General features: G+C 42.2%; 1 protein-coding gene across 1 annotated transcript in view; it reads left to right on the top strand.

Annotated features, from left to right (window-relative positions):
* Positions 1 to 16,716, top strand: part of LOC127571975 (uncharacterized) — a 67,473-nt gene that overhangs the window by 25,332 nt on the left and 25,425 nt on the right. Inside the window, exons 2-3 of the mRNA XM_052018767.1 lie at positions 8,997 to 10,934; positions 11,924 to 12,049. Coding sequence (XP_051874727.1) covers positions 9,050 to 10,934; positions 11,924 to 12,049 — 2,011 coding nt within the window. The 5' untranslated portion in view covers positions 8,997 to 9,049. The remainder of the gene's footprint in view (positions 1 to 8,996; positions 10,935 to 11,923; positions 12,050 to 16,716) is intronic.

Genomic DNA, 16,716 nt, shown 5'->3' on the forward strand with positions numbered 1-16,716 from the left:
CCACTCTCAGTCCTGATGCAGGGTTTCAATCCAAAACGTCAACAATTCCTTTCCTCCCACAGATGCTGCTCGACCCGCTGAGTTCCTCCAGCAGATTGTTTGTTGCTCCAGATTCCAGCATCTGCAGTCGCTTGTGCCTCCAGTAGAAATAGTGTGGCCAGGACACTCCAGGACCGAGTGTTGTGAGTATGAACCAGCATAATCCTTGTGATAGAAGAATAGGACAATGATGCAATGCAATCAGCAGGGAGACTTTAGGGGTGTGTGGGCACTATGATAGAAAAGCTACCAACTTTTTATATTATATAAACTACGCAGCATCACAGCAATTTAGTGAGTCAGAGGGAGTGGATATTAGCCTGAACAAGCACTTAAAACAGTAGAAAAATTTGTGGTTCGCTATGACTTTAGACAGTTCAGTGTAAACAGAAAAGAGCAAATGTGAGATTCTGTGAGTTTAATAATTCTGATTGAACTTGCTTCTCAATTTAACCACAGATGACTTTGCTTGGAGCGCACACACTAAAAAAACATTGAAATTGCAGTGTTGCGTAAAATTCTTCAACATAACATTATACCCGCTGTCATTTTCAGCTGACCTACTGATTCCTCATTCCAAATTTATAGCTCTCTATAATTTCTGAGAGCGTTGGATAAAAATGATCCTCTTATGATCTTCTGAACCAGATCTCTGACTAAATCATCTTTCGCTGCCTATTGCATTAGCAAACACTTCTGAGTAGGCTGGAAGTCTTGGAGTGCGTGATAGAGTGGGTGAGCCTCTTCATGAGTGTTCTTCAGAGGTCAGAATATAATGGTGAATAATGCTGCTAGAAGTGCACAGAGTGATGCTTTTTAGGAGTGCAATAAAGCTACTTTTTTTAAACGTACACTGCATTATCAAATTGTTTGTTGACACCACTGAGCAAATTTAATATTCAGAAGTAGGATGTTGGAGGAAAAGTACTCTATCTGTGCCTGTGATGCTGCTGCAAGCAAGTTTTTCATTGTACTGTACAAAGTCAAAGTTGAGTTATTGTCATATGCATGAGTACATTTATACACAGGTGCAATGAAAAACTTACTTGCAGCAGCATCACAGGCATAGAGCATCATATAAGCAGCATTCACAGGAAAAACATAAATTAACATAAATTATACAGTTTGTACAAGAAAGAACACAATTAGAACAAGAAAAAAAACAAAGTCCATTTCAGGGCAAAGTGATTAAAGTCATCATAGTGTTGCTAAACTGCAGTGATTAGGGTTGTGCTGGTTGGTTCAAGAACCAAATGGCTGAAGGGAAGTGGTTGTCCTTGAACCTGGTGGTGTGAGACTTCAGGATTCTGTACCTCCTGCCCGACGGTAGCTGTGAGAAGATGGCATGGCCTGAATGGTAGGGATCTTTGATGACAGATATAGCCTTCTTGAGGCAGTGCCTCCTGTAGATACTACCGACGATGGGGCGAGCTGAGTCCACGACCCTCTGCAGTTTTGTGCGTTCCTGTGCATTCGAATTGCTGTAGCAGACCATAATGCAATCAGTCAGGATACTTTCAACAATATATCTGTAGAAGTTTGTTACAGTGTTTGGTGACAAGCCAAACCTCCTTAACCTCCTAAGAAGGTAAAGACACTGTATCTGACCATACTTGTGCACATGACAATAAACTTGACTTGTCTCGAAGCGGTGTGTGAAACAAAAAAAACCTCAAAGAAGGGGCAAAATCAGAAGTGTACATATAAACATTTAATCCTGACTAGGTATATACAAGAGAAAATATCAGAGGTTTATGATTCCAAATGTCATGCAATGGGAACTGTGGAAGAAATGACAAAAGATTCTACTGAAGTGAGTGAAGAATTGACACCTTCCTCTTTTCAAGAAGTGGGTAAAAGACATCAAAACAAGTTCCTTCAAAAACATAAAAGAGATTCATAAAACCTGAGGATAGGGTAAGTTTGTAAATAGTTAAGGCCCTACTTAAATCACAGGATGAACTTAAAAGGTACAGCTGACCTGAAAACAAGACAGACACAATTGTAGAAAAGTAGTCATTACTTCTATTAAGAGGACTAATTTGTAAAAGTCATTAGTCAACTTTGTTACAGAAATGTTTAAAGAAGTAAGAGGTGTTTATGTTGTGCCATGAAACCATGTCTGTGGAATGTTATATTTTTACTGCCAATACATATCACTTGGGGTGCTTTAGGTCATTAGGACATGATTGATCAGCTTCATGGATTCTACTGTTGAGTTAGGTGATTCTAAGATCTGGGATTGGGTATGCAGATAGCAAGCCCTGGGTGCAGCTGAGGTGGAGGCCAGAGATACTGGAAGAGGGAATGGGTCAGACAATCTGGCACATTGCAATAGAGGCCTAATATTGCAGAATTATGCAATTTCAATTGGACATACATAATGTAAGTACATTAGTTACTCTTCCTTTCAAAAAGGCAAAAGCAGTGTTGTGTCTGTAAATGAATGTGTGACGTGATGACGTATGTGCACAGGTGCACAGGCAGGGTGGAAGGAAGGCATGGTGATTTAAAAAGGAGTGGATAATAAAGCTCTGGTAGTTCTTCATATAATGTCATGTTCTTGAGCAGTCCCTACACCACGGTAGTGTAGCGGTCAGCATAACACTATTACGGCACCAGCAACCTGGGTTTAATTCTGGCCGCTGTCTGTAAGGAGTTTGTACGTTCTCCCCGTGATGGCGTGGGTTTCCTCCAGGTGCTCTGGTTTCCTCCCACAGTCCAAAGATGTACGGGTTAGGAAATTGTGGGCATGCTACGTTGGTGCTGGAAGTGTGGCGACACTTGCAGGCTGCCCCCAGAACACTTTATGCAAAAGATGTGTGTTTTGATGTACATGTGACTAATAAAGAAATCTTATTATTACTGTAGCAGGATACACATACACCAAAATTTATGTCTTTGTCCTGGAAAGAAAACATATTTGCTTGCAGACTTGTTCATCATTTTTAAAATCGATGTCAAGGTAAACAGGAAACCCAAAAGTTACAAGAAAAAGTTCAGATAGATTTGCATTTATTTATTGCATATTCTAAGCTCAGGACATTCTATCACATCTTTACAGTCAATGGAGAATTATTTAAATGTAGCCACTGTTGTAATATAGTGAGTTTGCAGGTAGAAATGCCCTTGAAATATAAATGACCAGCTAAACCAGTATATTTAAGTGACATTGAGGGAGAAATGTTGGTTGGGTCTCTGGAATATCCCCCTTTTCTTCAAATACTCCCATATGATCTTGTTTCAATGTCCTCTTTGGAAAAATTGGATCCTGTAACATTGCAGCATTCCCTCCGTAATGCATGTGATTGTCAGCCAAGATGATTCATTCAGTTCTTTGGCGTGGGTCTTGAAGCCATGACACTCTGACTCAGAGGTGAGAATACTACTGAGTCAGAGTTGGTAAAAGGCCTTTGTGTGCACATGCAATCGTGTTGCTCAGTCTTTTATTGATCACTCCTCCATCCACGCATGGTTTGGTTTATGATGTTTACTTTGGCAAGGTGCCAGATTAGGTACACAATTTAACATAATGGAAGAAGCTCCAATAAAGGAAACAGAACATTAAACCATTCTCATGTTTATTACCTGTGTTAGAGCGGGCTACAAATGGCATGTTTGGGTGGTCAAAGGATTCTGCTTGTGAATTTGTGGCAAAGACAAGAACTCTTGTGGAAAAATTACATGCTCAGCGGGTATTCAAACTTAATGAATACAAGTTTGACAAGTTTATGTTTTGAAAAGTAAGGTTATTATGTTTTATCTGAATGTTGAGTAAATGATCATCGACCCTTGGGTGTTTCTCATTCCCTATCTAACGCTTCAATATAATCTTTGTATTTCAATGTAAGACACACCCTGGTTTGTGCTCTGTATTATTGCTGTTGATTAAGTAAAATGTTTCCAAAACTCTAGGCAGTACTGAAGGGGTACTGCACTGATGAAGGTGTCTGTCACTTTACCGATGAGACATTAAACCGAACCCCTGTCTCTCTCCCAAGTGGACATAAAAGATCTCATGCCCCTGTTTTGAAAAAGAGCAGAAGAGGAGTTCTCCTTGGTGCCTGACCAATATTCATCTGATTATTTATCCCTGAATCAACATTTATAATTAATACAGATTATATGGTTATTATTACATTGCAACATCTGGGAGTTTGCTGTACATATATTGGCTGTTTTCTTTCCTACGTTACAACAATAGATCCATTTCAAAAATACATTGAATCTAAAGCACTTTGGGACGTCCTTTAGATATATTATTGTGTAAATGTGGGCCTTTTTAAGATAGAGTATTAGGTTCCCTGAAAGATATTGTAGTTATTTTTAGAACTCTGCTTGGGTATAAAGTTAAGGTCCAACCCGGACCCAACACATACAGTGAGATAAAGGAGAGAAGTCTGGGACTTCAAAGTCAAAGTCAAGTTTATTGTTGTACGCATACGTGCAATGAAACACTTACTTGTAGCAACAACGCAGGCACATAGAATAAGATAAGCAGCATTCACAAGAAAAACATGAATTGTACACAATTTTTACAAGAAAGAACACAATTAGAATTTTAAAAAAAGTCCACTGTAGTGCAAGGTGATCAAAGTGGTCATAGTGTTGCTACATTGAGGTAGTGATTAAGATTAGGGTTTGTAGGTAGTGACTTGTAATGAATGTTTGTCACAAACTTATCCCTTGGAAATGAAGGGATTTAGACAGGGAAGTCAGTGATGGACCGAAGTGAGAGTAGGTTGGAAATGGGCAGCAAAAGTAATGAAGTTATTGAGTTCTGTATGAATGCACACAGCCAGAAACTATTGGGCTTGCTTCCAGTAGCCTAGCTCGAATTTATCTGACTTCTTTAAGTCTGGCCCAGCATCATTTGTGCTTTCTTTTCTAGTGCCTGGCCACAAATCAGTAGAATACAACTTCAGAACTAGCCACAGTAAAATGTGAGCTGTTAGTACTAGGTGACTGGTTCAAGGCCACAACTATATCAACAGCTAAACCAACCTGAGCACCTGCTCCAGCCTGGAAGCTGGATTCCACCTTTCCTTGGTGTGCTGGAAAGTAACTGTGGGTAGTTCTTGTTTCAAATCGGCTTCCCTCAAAAAGATTGCTAAACTGGCTGCCACTAGTTTGCAGCAGCTTTAGTGTGGTTTCCACTTGGAAATATATCCATTAAATTGTGAGCAGCGTGGTTCACAACAGGAGCAGTCCCATTTATTGCAGCTGCCGTCACTTTGCCGCACACCAATCGGAGAAGGACATCAGCTTTTAAAGGTACACTCCCCACTCCCACCCACCCATCACCCCCAGGAACCAGACTGCAGCAGCATGCATTGCCTCTGCCTTGGAAGGAAGAGTTGGGAGAGAGCATTGTTGGAGCAGCAAGTTTCTCTGAGAGTGCTGGTGAATGAGTTACATGACGAAAGGGAGAACCCATGTAAATGGAGCGGATTTTGGAAGAAAATGCCACGATAGAACAAGGTGGCCTCAACGGCACTTTAGATGCTGTTCTTTAATGCTAGCACTTACTCAGCACAAAACCACATATAAACTACCTCCCTCCCCCACCCATCCAGCAACACCCCTTGCCAGGGAAGGTGCCCACACAAACCCTGGACTGGCAGATGGTCCTCGCCTCACCAGACTGAGTGCAGAGAACTACTCCTCGTGGGCAGAGGGACCACAGAGAATTCCATTAAATGAGTTCCACTCCAAACAGACCTCTTTGTCAGTTTGACCAGAGATGTTGGAGTTGCCAGGTGAAGTGTTCTGTTTGGGAATGATTAGCCCTTTAAATGGCATATAAATGTAGAACTCGATGAGTTCTACTTGATTTTATGTGACTTCCAAACACTTGTGGTTCTTTTGAACCAGGCATCTCTAGGTGATGTGGCAACATGCATTGCCTGATGACTGATTAGGTTTGTGTATGTCCCTGCTTATATACAGCGGTAGAGTTCCTGGCACGATTTCTGCTAACAAAGATTGGTGAAATTATTTACTCCAGGTTACGTTGATTTTTGGAATGCATAGCACTGAAATAAACACTGCTATGTAGTCCAATTGTCAGCATCCTATACCTGTAATTTTGTTAAACCGCAGTTGTTATTCATATGCTAACTTCAGTCATGTCGTTAGACTAGGATGTTGAATGGAAATACAGCAGCTCTCTCCAGAGACAGTAAATTGGAAAGATTGTGCATTCAGGTCAATTTTGTTCCTGTCCTAGGTATAGATTGGTCTGCAATGAAATCTTGGGAAGAGGGAATGTGTCCCTTTTCTTTGCAGATGTTGTAGGGAAGCTTATCGTTTTCTTATCGTGCATATATTTACAAAAAAGAAACGAATGCAGATAGAAACCTCGGCCAATTTCTGGATATACACAATACAAGCTCTCTTAGAAAGTATCAAAAGAACTGAATAGAAACTGACATTGCAGAAGAATTGCTTCTTATTCTCCACTGAAGCAGAAGGCACTAGGACTAGAAGGGGTAGCATCCAAAATGATAGATCATTCTACTATCAGTAAAATGATCCCCTTTAGGACCAGTTTTGACCCCTCTCTGGTCTCGTGGTAAATTTTTCCCATATGTCCTATGTGCAGGAAGCACCTCTGTTAAGAGTATGCAACAGCAATTATTCTTGGACCTGGGAGTGTGCTAGCTGAATGCTCTTGTTGAGGATAGCTCTTGTTGAAGATCTGTAGGCTTGGGGCTAATCCTAGGGCCTTATCCACCAAGTTGATCATGCTCTGGTACGTGAGTTATCTATCTGGGAGAACAGCCCATGGAGCAGAGTGTTATTGGACTGTTAGGGATGAACTAGGCTGGATATCAACACTTTCTGGGAAAGGTTGAGTTATTGTCTCTTCATCACCACAGGTTTGAATGTAAACAGGAGCAGGAGTAGGCCAATCTGTCACTCAAGCCTTCTTCACCATTATTGGCTGATCCAACCTTGGTGTCAGCACCATCTTCCCCACTCTCTGCCCCCATGCCTCTCAACTCCCTCGTACTTTAACTGTGTCAATCTCTGCCTTAAAAGTATTCATGACTCCGCCGCCACAGCTGTCTGGGCTGGAGAATTCCGAAGAGTCACCACCCTCTGAGGGTGGCTTGTGATGATCCCAAGCATGTAGGGAGGGCCTTCTTCACCATCACCCAGGCTACATCCTGAGGCCTGTTGGAACGTTCCATCAGTGAGATGTTTTGTCAAATTGCATTGACTGACAGAATCCACATCCTCCTTTCTAAGTACATTTCAGGCTGACAGTCAGTGGTTCTGTCATAGTCCTACAGCCTTTCAGCCCACAATGTCCATGCCAGCCAGCTATACCGCTCCCATTTACCAGCACTTGGTCTGTAGCCTTGTATGCCTTGGCGATTCAAGTGCTCATTCAGAAATTTCCTAAATATTGTGAGAGTCCCTTCCTCCACAAACCCTCACCTGCCTCGGGCAGTGCGTTCCAGATTCCAACCACCCTCTGGGTGGAAAAAATTCTTCCTCTGATCCCTCAGTCATACGGAATCCTGGACTTCTGCAGTTGGGGCAGGTGACGTCGTCTCGAAATTAAGTTCTCACTTCTGTCCGCTGTAAAGTAACACAGTGCCACGAGGTCGATTCGATAAAATGCGTTTATTAGCAGTACACCTTAAGGAGAGGTCTCTTCAGCACTCGTTAAGAGTCACTTCCCAAGGTCTCCTCGTACAAAGGAGCAGACAGAAATTTATACAGATATTGTCACGCACACTTAATGCATGCAGCGCCGCGAGCTTCGGTCAGGCCACAGAGATCCCGAGACAGACATCGCACCTATTGTCCAGCATAATTGAGTTATAATCAAGAAATTCAAAGACAGGTATCACCCCTCATTGTTTAGGACAAGCTTCCCACTCGTTGTTTATTGCACCCAGTACCCCTATTTTCTAGCAAAACGGGACTGAAACCAAGGTTCCGGACACAGTAACTAACACCTTATCTATTGAGTCAGCAGCTTGCGAGCTCTTGCGAGGTATTTTTTCTATCAGCTATAGGTATGGTTACAGTTTTTAACCCTTGACTTCCTCAGTGAGGGTTTGTGGGCTAGCTTGCAGAGACGTACTTGGACTGAGCCAGCCATGGCGGAGGCAGGTAGAATCTCGGTACAAAGGAACACTTGGTGTTTCTACACTGAGGCCCCACATAAAGACATTGAGCATGCTCATGCCCGCTCAAATGGAAAATAGCTCAGTGACAGTTCATGGAGAATGGCCAAGAGTTGGGCCATGTGGAATAAAACCACACCTCATGCTTGGTCATCAAATTCATTCCAATTACTGTGAAGGAGCACTTGCCTAACCAGGTATTGCTTAGCCTCGGCAGCTTGTTCCTCCCAGTTTTTGATTCAGACCCAGGAACTTCCTAAGCCAGGTCCCCAGCACTTTGAGCTCATGTTAGAAATTGGACTTGGCAGTGAAAGGTGCAGAGAATAGTCAGTGGACATGACCTGCCTCTCATTCCAGTTTGCTCTGGCTCCTGAGACCAGCTTGAAATGGTCTCCAATATCCATAAGCCTGCAGGCTGACTGCTGGTTGGAGCAAGAGGCGGCAAGGCACAGGGTGACCTTAACCAGAGTGTCTCCATTTCCTGGGGTTGCTGCTTGTCAGTCCCAGATAGCTACAGCTCCCACCCCCAGTTCCTTTGTCACTCCCAGTGACAAAGGCCTTGATACAAAAAATGCGAGAAATGAATCAAAGAAGCCCAGTTGATGATTGGACAGCCACACCGTAAATGTTACTGTGCACTGGATGCAATGGCTGTTTAAGTAAATGGGGTCATCTTATAAGCTAGTTATTGTGGGCTTATCCAGAAAATGGGCATGCTTTCAAATTCTGTAAATTTTGAGGTCGACCTGCAGTTGATGTGGTTGCAATTAAGCTTTAAATTCTAAATAATCTGGCATCTGAATGTTATTTCAGGTACTAGAAATGATTGTTTAAGACATCGTGTGAGTTGGAAGACTGGGGTGGTGATGGAGCACCGAGATGTGCAATGGGCCTGGCTGCACATTATCATCTGTTCCAGCATCATCCAAGCCATGACAGTATCTCCTCCTGCCAAAGGTGATTCATCATCTGGTAACAATACAATTTACATTTATTCCACCAAAGCTGTCCACGATGGGAACTCAGATCCTCCAAGAGGCACTTCCAGCCTCTCTCCACAATCCTCGCCTGAGATCTCCACCAAAGTCTCCACTCATGATGAACTTGACCCACCTATCCACTCGGGAATGTTCCCTTCACACCTGAGTGTGTCATCGAGGGAAAATTCCACCGACTTTAGTGGTGATGATGAGGATCTGGTTTTTGATGATGAGGATATGGATGGAGAGGATAATAGTGATATTGAACAAGTCAAGCAGGACGCTTTTGAATCTGAACCATTTATTTTAGGGAATGGATCTGTTCCATTAGTCATACCTGCCGAGACAAATTCCACTTCTGACTATTCTTTGTTGAAGCTATTTAACAGTACTGCAGTTTACAAGTCAACCCAGTCCCATCAAAACCACAAAAATCCTCAAGGCAATGAAAGAGTGCATGATACCTCTTTTCCCCAAGATTCCACAGCAACATTTCCGAATGATGATTTATTCTTTGAGGTCACCTCTCACCACATGACACTTCCAAACACTGAAACTGTGCAAACGACACCAAGACCTCTTGTTACTCTGGAAAATGTGAATCCGACATTGACCTCAGATCATTTGGTGACTGAAAAACAACACTTTATCACTATTTCCTATGCCTCAGTGGGAGAGGAAAAGCCTGTTCTGGAAATTGAAGGGAATCATAATCAAATGTTGACTCCATCGGTTACTGAGCCTTCTGCAAAATGGGATCAGATTTTCATTTCAAAGAAACTGGGTGAGAATCGCATGACTCCTGCACCCATGCGTTCTGCTTCTCCTTTGATCACAGGGTCTAGTTATTCTGCAATGATGAGTGAAAAGTTATTAATAGTCAGCCAATCCACTGTTGGGTTTCCTGAACAATATCAGACAGATGCGTTCAATGGAACTGACGCTGTAGCAACTGGTGTCCAGTCCAATGCCCAACATGCTGCCAATAGTGCAGAACACCTGAATTTGCCAACAGCTTCTGCATCTGAGAAGCTGGTGTCCGGGGCAAAGTGGCAAACTACTGATCGAGCATATCCAAGTGTGAAGATCCTTGGAACTGCAGACAGGCTGTCTACACCGCAATGGGTTAGAACGCCAGTGTATGATACTGGCAAGTTCTTACCTGCCCAGCAAACCACTCATGCATATTTCACTTCAGAACAAGGATATGATATCTACACCAATCCAGCTGACAACACAACAACAGTCATTGAGATGCTGGAAGATCCGCAGTTCCTCAATGGTCAACCAACTAATATTAATCAGGGTTCTACAATGAGGGGTACCTCTCCCAATGCAATGGTTACCATCTCTCCAACAGCAAAGAGGCAGCATCTGACCATGAAAGGAAATAGAAGTGGAATGTCATCAACTGAGCCAACCAGAGCAGTCACTACGACTTACTTCTCACCATTAACTACATGGAGACATGGCCCATTAAGAGAAGCCAACTCTGCTGTTGAATCGGCCACAACGTTAAGAACGGCGTACGCACCAAGTGGCCACTACATAGCAATGCTAAAGACAAGACCTACTGCCCTCGCACAGTGGCTGACAGCAAAAGTCTCAAACAAAGCAAACGTTTCTGTGACCCAGCCACCTCCAAGACAGGAAGGGCTTGTAACCAAGTTGATGAGCACCACTCTAAGTCTGCCTCGGGCAACAACAAAAGGCCCTCCTCCTGGTTCCCGTCCTACAAAGGCGTCTGAAGTAGGGACAACAACTAAGGGAGGTGAGCTGTTAACCTTTTCCTGTTTCTCACCAAGTCAGTTGAAAGAATTTAATTGGTTCTGTCTCAGTTAGGACTTTAAGCATGGATGCAATATGTGTTCAGTACTTTCATCACCAGCTGATGATTGGGATGAGGTTGGATCATAACAATTCCACCCCAGTCATCAGTGGAGGTGGTCCGTACTGAATTCCCCACTGGGAAATGGAAGGTATGCGTACTTTAGAGGCATTTGTATTCCCAGTCTTCACAAAATCACTAGTCCTACTTCTAATGTGGGAATGGGTGAGGCATTCACCAACTAATCCTTGTTATGTAAAGATTTTGCGCACTGTCATAAACTGTGCCTCTTTGCCTATAGGCAAGGTGATGACATAACCTTACTAAACTTGCTTTTGTTTAACTATCTTGGGATGGAGAAAGATGTATATGTATGCACTCATTAATACAGACTCTTCAACTGAAGATGTGCTAATCTTGATCAGAGGGTCTGCACCCACTTATAAGTCTTGAGTTGGAGAACTATGGGTCCTTGGTTAGAATGATCTGCACCCAGTCTCCTAGGTTGGAGGATTGGCAGATGCTCTGTGAAAGTGTGGAAGAGGGATGAGTGGAATAGGAGATATGGGCCATCCCAACAAATGTACAAAAAAGTAGATAATTTGAGTTTATGGTTGAACATTGCTATTCAGCCCATGACATTATAGAAGGAAAAAGTGCCCCTTTGAAAGCTAGTATATTTCAATTATTACATATGTTGCAGGAGATTGGAGAATTGTCTTGCACAAAGTTAATAAATCTTCTGCTTGGCAGGGGTATCCGTATGTATGCTGATGGTAATCTCGGATGGCAGGACTTATACCAGTTTTCCTCAGCTAAAGCAGTTGATGTAAAGGGCTGCATATTAAATATACAGATAGGAAATGTGCACATATGTTTCAGTTCCAGCTACTTTTATTTTGTCTCAGCTATAATTTGGGTGTTTTGCACAGGTCCTGTTAAACCGGATGTTACACCTTCCTTTAATGGTATTGTGACAGAAAGGACATCTCCATCAGCTACTAGAACACCTGGATTCCATTACAATCTCATGACAACCGTGACGGGCAGCCAATCAGGTGAGAGGTTGATTCTCAACTGTTGCAGCAGTATCTATAGAAACAAAGCTTGCTGTTTGATACTCTTGGCAAGTCTGCTTGCTTCATTTGGAATTGGTTGAAGGATTTTTCTGTCATTATGAACGTACTTCATATTTACAGTCCTTCGATCAAGACAGATAGTCTTTTCTTCTGTTCTTACATGATTGTATTATAAATATTCACTCCAGTGATCTGATTTATTTCAAATTGATTACAGAAGAGTTGTGACAAGCCAAAGCATTCTTTACTCGGGACTGGGATAGTGAGGTGGGGGATGGCTGGTTGGTTGTAGGAGGAGGCACTTAAGGCAGTCCTGCATTCCTAGTCAATTGGACTCTGGCCGGCACATACCATCCTCCAGCCATCTGTCACCTTGTGCTTTGGGTGGAGAATCTGTGCTGGGAAGTGAATGCTGAAGCAATGCCCATTTCGACAACTCTAATCTCTCTTTATTTTGTTCTTGTGGTCTTTAAAGCTGCAATTTCTCTCCTAGCAAAACCTTAAAATGTACTAAATCTTTTCTGCTCAGATGATGTCTCAGGGTTTTTAGCATTCTTTTTGTGTGGCGTTTCACTGATAGCTGCAGACATTCTGGGATTCGTTCCATTTAGGGTTCTGTTATTCCAGTTAAGTTGATTTATAAATTATTTGAGGTAGTGTTCAGAGAAAGAGAGGGAGAGGCTCCAAGCAATTTGATAAGACTAATGAGGTCACTGTGGAACCAGACTGTGTGCATGAGTGAAGTTAGCATTCATTTATCGTTGACCTAGGTTAGTTAGATTAGCTTTCAGGAAGATATCCTCCTGCCTTGTTATTTGGTACTATTGAAAATCCAAGCTACCCCAGTCATTAGACACAATTCCAATGATGTTAGTTAGCAGTGTTTTTGTTCTCAAGTGGAAAATTAAGAGGTGTGTGTGTGTGTGTGTGTGTGTGTGTGTGTGTGGTTGGTGGGAGAGGTTGGAGTAAGTGTGCTTAAGATTTTGGAGAGACCTGAAAGTGGTTGGTTTAGGGTTAGGGTATTTGAGAGGTAACTCCTTCCATTTCTAACTGCAACATTTGTAGTGTAAAGAACAATTGTAGTAAAATACAATGGCTTGGTAAATTGTGATATCTGAGAGAGATCCAACACAGAAGCTAGCTGTTTAGTTGATCGCACACATGTTGGTCAAGATAGAGCTATCTTGTTTAATCTTGCTTCCCAGTTCTTGGTCTGCAGCCTTGAAGGTTATGACACCACCCTTTACACTGATTTACAGATTCCTACAACTCCATAGGTTTTCCTCAACTACCTTGATCTGTCTGAGATGCCATAAATCTATGACTTCTGGTTATTGTCCTCTCATATACTGCATGACTGTACCTCACAGTTTGCTGCTTACAATTGCATTAAGGAAGTCATCCTAACTCCATAGTTAAGAAGAGAAGACTTCTGCTTTTCCTTCAGAAAGAGGCAGAGTGACTGTAGGGGTTTGCCCAAAGTGTAAGTATTCCCATATCTGTGATCAGGTGAATGCGGGGCCTTCCTTGGCAGTTAGCTGAAGGGTTTCCGTGACCCTTTTGCACAAAGAACTTGCCTCCTGTGTTGTCCTTCACCAACCTCTTCTGGTTCCCCTTAAACACTCTCCTAGCTCTCTCCCATCAGAGCAGCATTCATTCATTCACTGCCTGGAAGATTATTTTTTGTTTAATGGTACATCCTCTTAAGAGCTGGGGGCACCTTCTAGGCTTCATTGTAACAACTGTGAGAACATGTATCACATCAATGGGGAATGCCAGGCTACAACGGACAACATCAGTTTCAGAGCAGTGTTAGGATGACCTAAAGCACTGCTTCAATGCCAAAATCAACTTTAAGGTCCAGATGTACAATTAAAAAGAACCTGTATCAATATCTCCAGAATTAAACATGGTTATCTCTCCAAAAAAGTGACCTTCCTAGTGCAGTCCCCATGCACAATGGCAGGAGAGTCACTCAATCATCTCCTGCAAATAGTTGTGCACTGAAATGCAACAAAACTCTGCTCTCATGCATTTTGTATCCGAGAACTCCTGGAACAGCAGGAGTCTGTGCAGGAGTGCACCTGTATGTGCACACAAGGAATAAGGCTGTAATAGGGGAGGGAGAGGTTGAGCTTGATCTAAGGAAGGAAATGCTGAGAAAATGAGAGAACCAAAAAGGTAAGATGGCTTTTATTAAGAAATGTGATAGTTCACGCCTTTTGTTTAGTTGTTTCTGATGCTGGTCTAGGACAAGAATGGAAAGGAAGCAGAATCTTTCTGAGTTATGGTGAGAACATTAGAAACAGAAGCAGGAGTAACCCATGCAGCCCCTTGTTCATTAAGATCATAGCTGATTCTGCTGTGGGTAGACAGCAATATGGAGTTGGTTACAGTCAGATCGGTGAGCGTAACACTATTACAGCGCTAGCAACCCAGGTTCAATTCCGGCTACTGTCTGACTGCAAGGAGTTTGTACGTTCTCCCCGTGTCTGCGTGGGTTTCCTCCAGGTGCTCCGGTTTCCTCCCACATTCCAAAGACATACGGGTTAGGAAGTTGTGGGCATGCTATGTTGGTGCCGGAAGCGTGGCGACACTTGCGGGCTACCCCCAGAACACTCTACGCAAAAGATGCATTTCACTGTGTGTTTCGATGTACATGTGACTAATAAAGATATCTTATCAGCCATACCTTATGATGGCGTAGGTTGGAGGGGCCATGTGGTCTACTCCTGCTCCTTATTCATGTGTTCATATGTAGCTCCATATCCCTCAATATCTAACAATCTACTGATGACTTGAGTATACTCAGTGGCTGCCCTCTTGATAGAGAATTTCAAAGATTCACCACCTTCTGGGTAAAGAAATTTCTTCTCAACTCTTTCCTAAATGGCCAACGCTTTATTTTGACCTCTGGGTCTTGACACCCAAGTCAGGTGAAATGTCATCCCTAGATTTGCTCTGTGAGGCCCCATTAAAACTGTAAATTGTTTTAATCAGATCATCTCTCAGTTTTCTAAACTCTTGAAAGTACAGGCTCAGTCTGCTTAATCTCTGCTCTTGCGTCAAATCCATGGGACAAGGGATCAATCCAACGACCTTTTGCTGCAGTCCCTTTATCACTAGTGTACCTTTGATTAGATACAAGTGATTAGGAGTTGAGCAACATCTCTTCTATAGCAGAATGTGACTGTTCCTTTCTCAGTGTTTATCATCAAAATATCTTGATGTTTACCTCACTGTGCACAAATTGGCTGAACTTATCCTACATTATAACACTGGATATATTCCAGGTAAACTTAATTGATTGTGGAGTGCTTTGGGATGTCCTGAAATTGTGAAATGTACTATATAAATACAAGCCTTTCTTTTCCTCTGCATGTCTGCTTTTGCTGGATTTTAATGGTCTGGAATTTTGGAATGAAATGTAGTAGATACTCTTGCCTTCTATGGACCATCTGTTTTAAGGAGCTCTCCATTGTAGTGAGTCAGGCTTGAACCTGCCTTATTGAAACTTGAATGTTGGCAGGGGAGGTCTCCAGGGTGACAATCAATGATTGTTCTTGGCTAGCCTTACTACATCGGTGGCTTCAAACAGCTGGAGGGAGTTAGATCTTCTGAAACAAGGCCTGATACCTGACTGCCCAAACTTGTACATGTCAATGGACTCAGGCATTTTCTTTAAACAAAAATGGCTTAATTATAATTTTACTGTTTGAAAAGGAAGTGGGAAGCTGGATGTGCCAGTTGAGTTTGGCCTTGTTTTATGATTCCATCATTTTAACTGTGTTTCAAGCGAGGATTTATTTCACTTTTTTCAGACAGACTTGGAAGTCTCTCCTTAACCAGGAAATGGCTAAAGTGTTTTCTTGCGACCGTCTCCTGGCTTGATAATGTGCATGCAGGCTGCCAGTGAGAGTGACACTCTCCAGAGAGCTGCTACAAACCCTTTCCAAATGATTTGTTATTAATGTTGAACTTTTTTAGTCAAAACAATTGTAACTTTAAAATCCCTATTTCAAGTTTTCTTCTCATCCAAAGCTTTAAAGAAACTTATGTGGAAATGAATTTTGATTATCTGTAAATGAATGCATCTTCTCATGCTAATCTGTAATTATTATAACAGAACAAATAAGATAAATTACCTGAAATGAAAACATTTGTGGGGTTGTGGGGGACAAAGCTGGAGGTTTAAATTGATTACTTAGCTCTTTCAAAGAATTAGTACAAGAATGGTGGGCTCATTGGCCCATTTGTGTCTTGTATGAATCTGTGGAGATAACTTGAACCTCCACTCCCAAAATAAACAGCAGGTGGCTTTGGAATGGGTAACTCCATTTAGTCATGCACTATGTATGGAAATTTAGATGGTGAAAGGCAAGTCAAATGGACTTTGCATTTTGTTAGCTGTCCTTGTGATATTGAATGTTCAATAAAGAATTAATTGCCACTCCCAAAAGTTTAAATAATACACAACAATCAATGTCACTAATTAAACAGATCATGTGACCTTATTCCTGACCATGAACATATATAAAAAAAAATCTGTAGATGCTGGAAATCAAAACAGAAAATGCTAGAAAAACTCAGCAGGTCAGGCAGCATCTGCGGAAAGAGAAACTGCCAACATTTTGGGTCTGTGACCC

This window comes from Pristis pectinata, chromosome 6 (assembly GCF_009764475.1).
Source record: "Pristis pectinata isolate sPriPec2 chromosome 6, sPriPec2.1.pri, whole genome shotgun sequence".
In the NCBI taxonomy this organism is placed as follows: Eukaryota; Metazoa; Chordata; class Chondrichthyes; order Rhinopristiformes; family Pristidae; genus Pristis; species Pristis pectinata.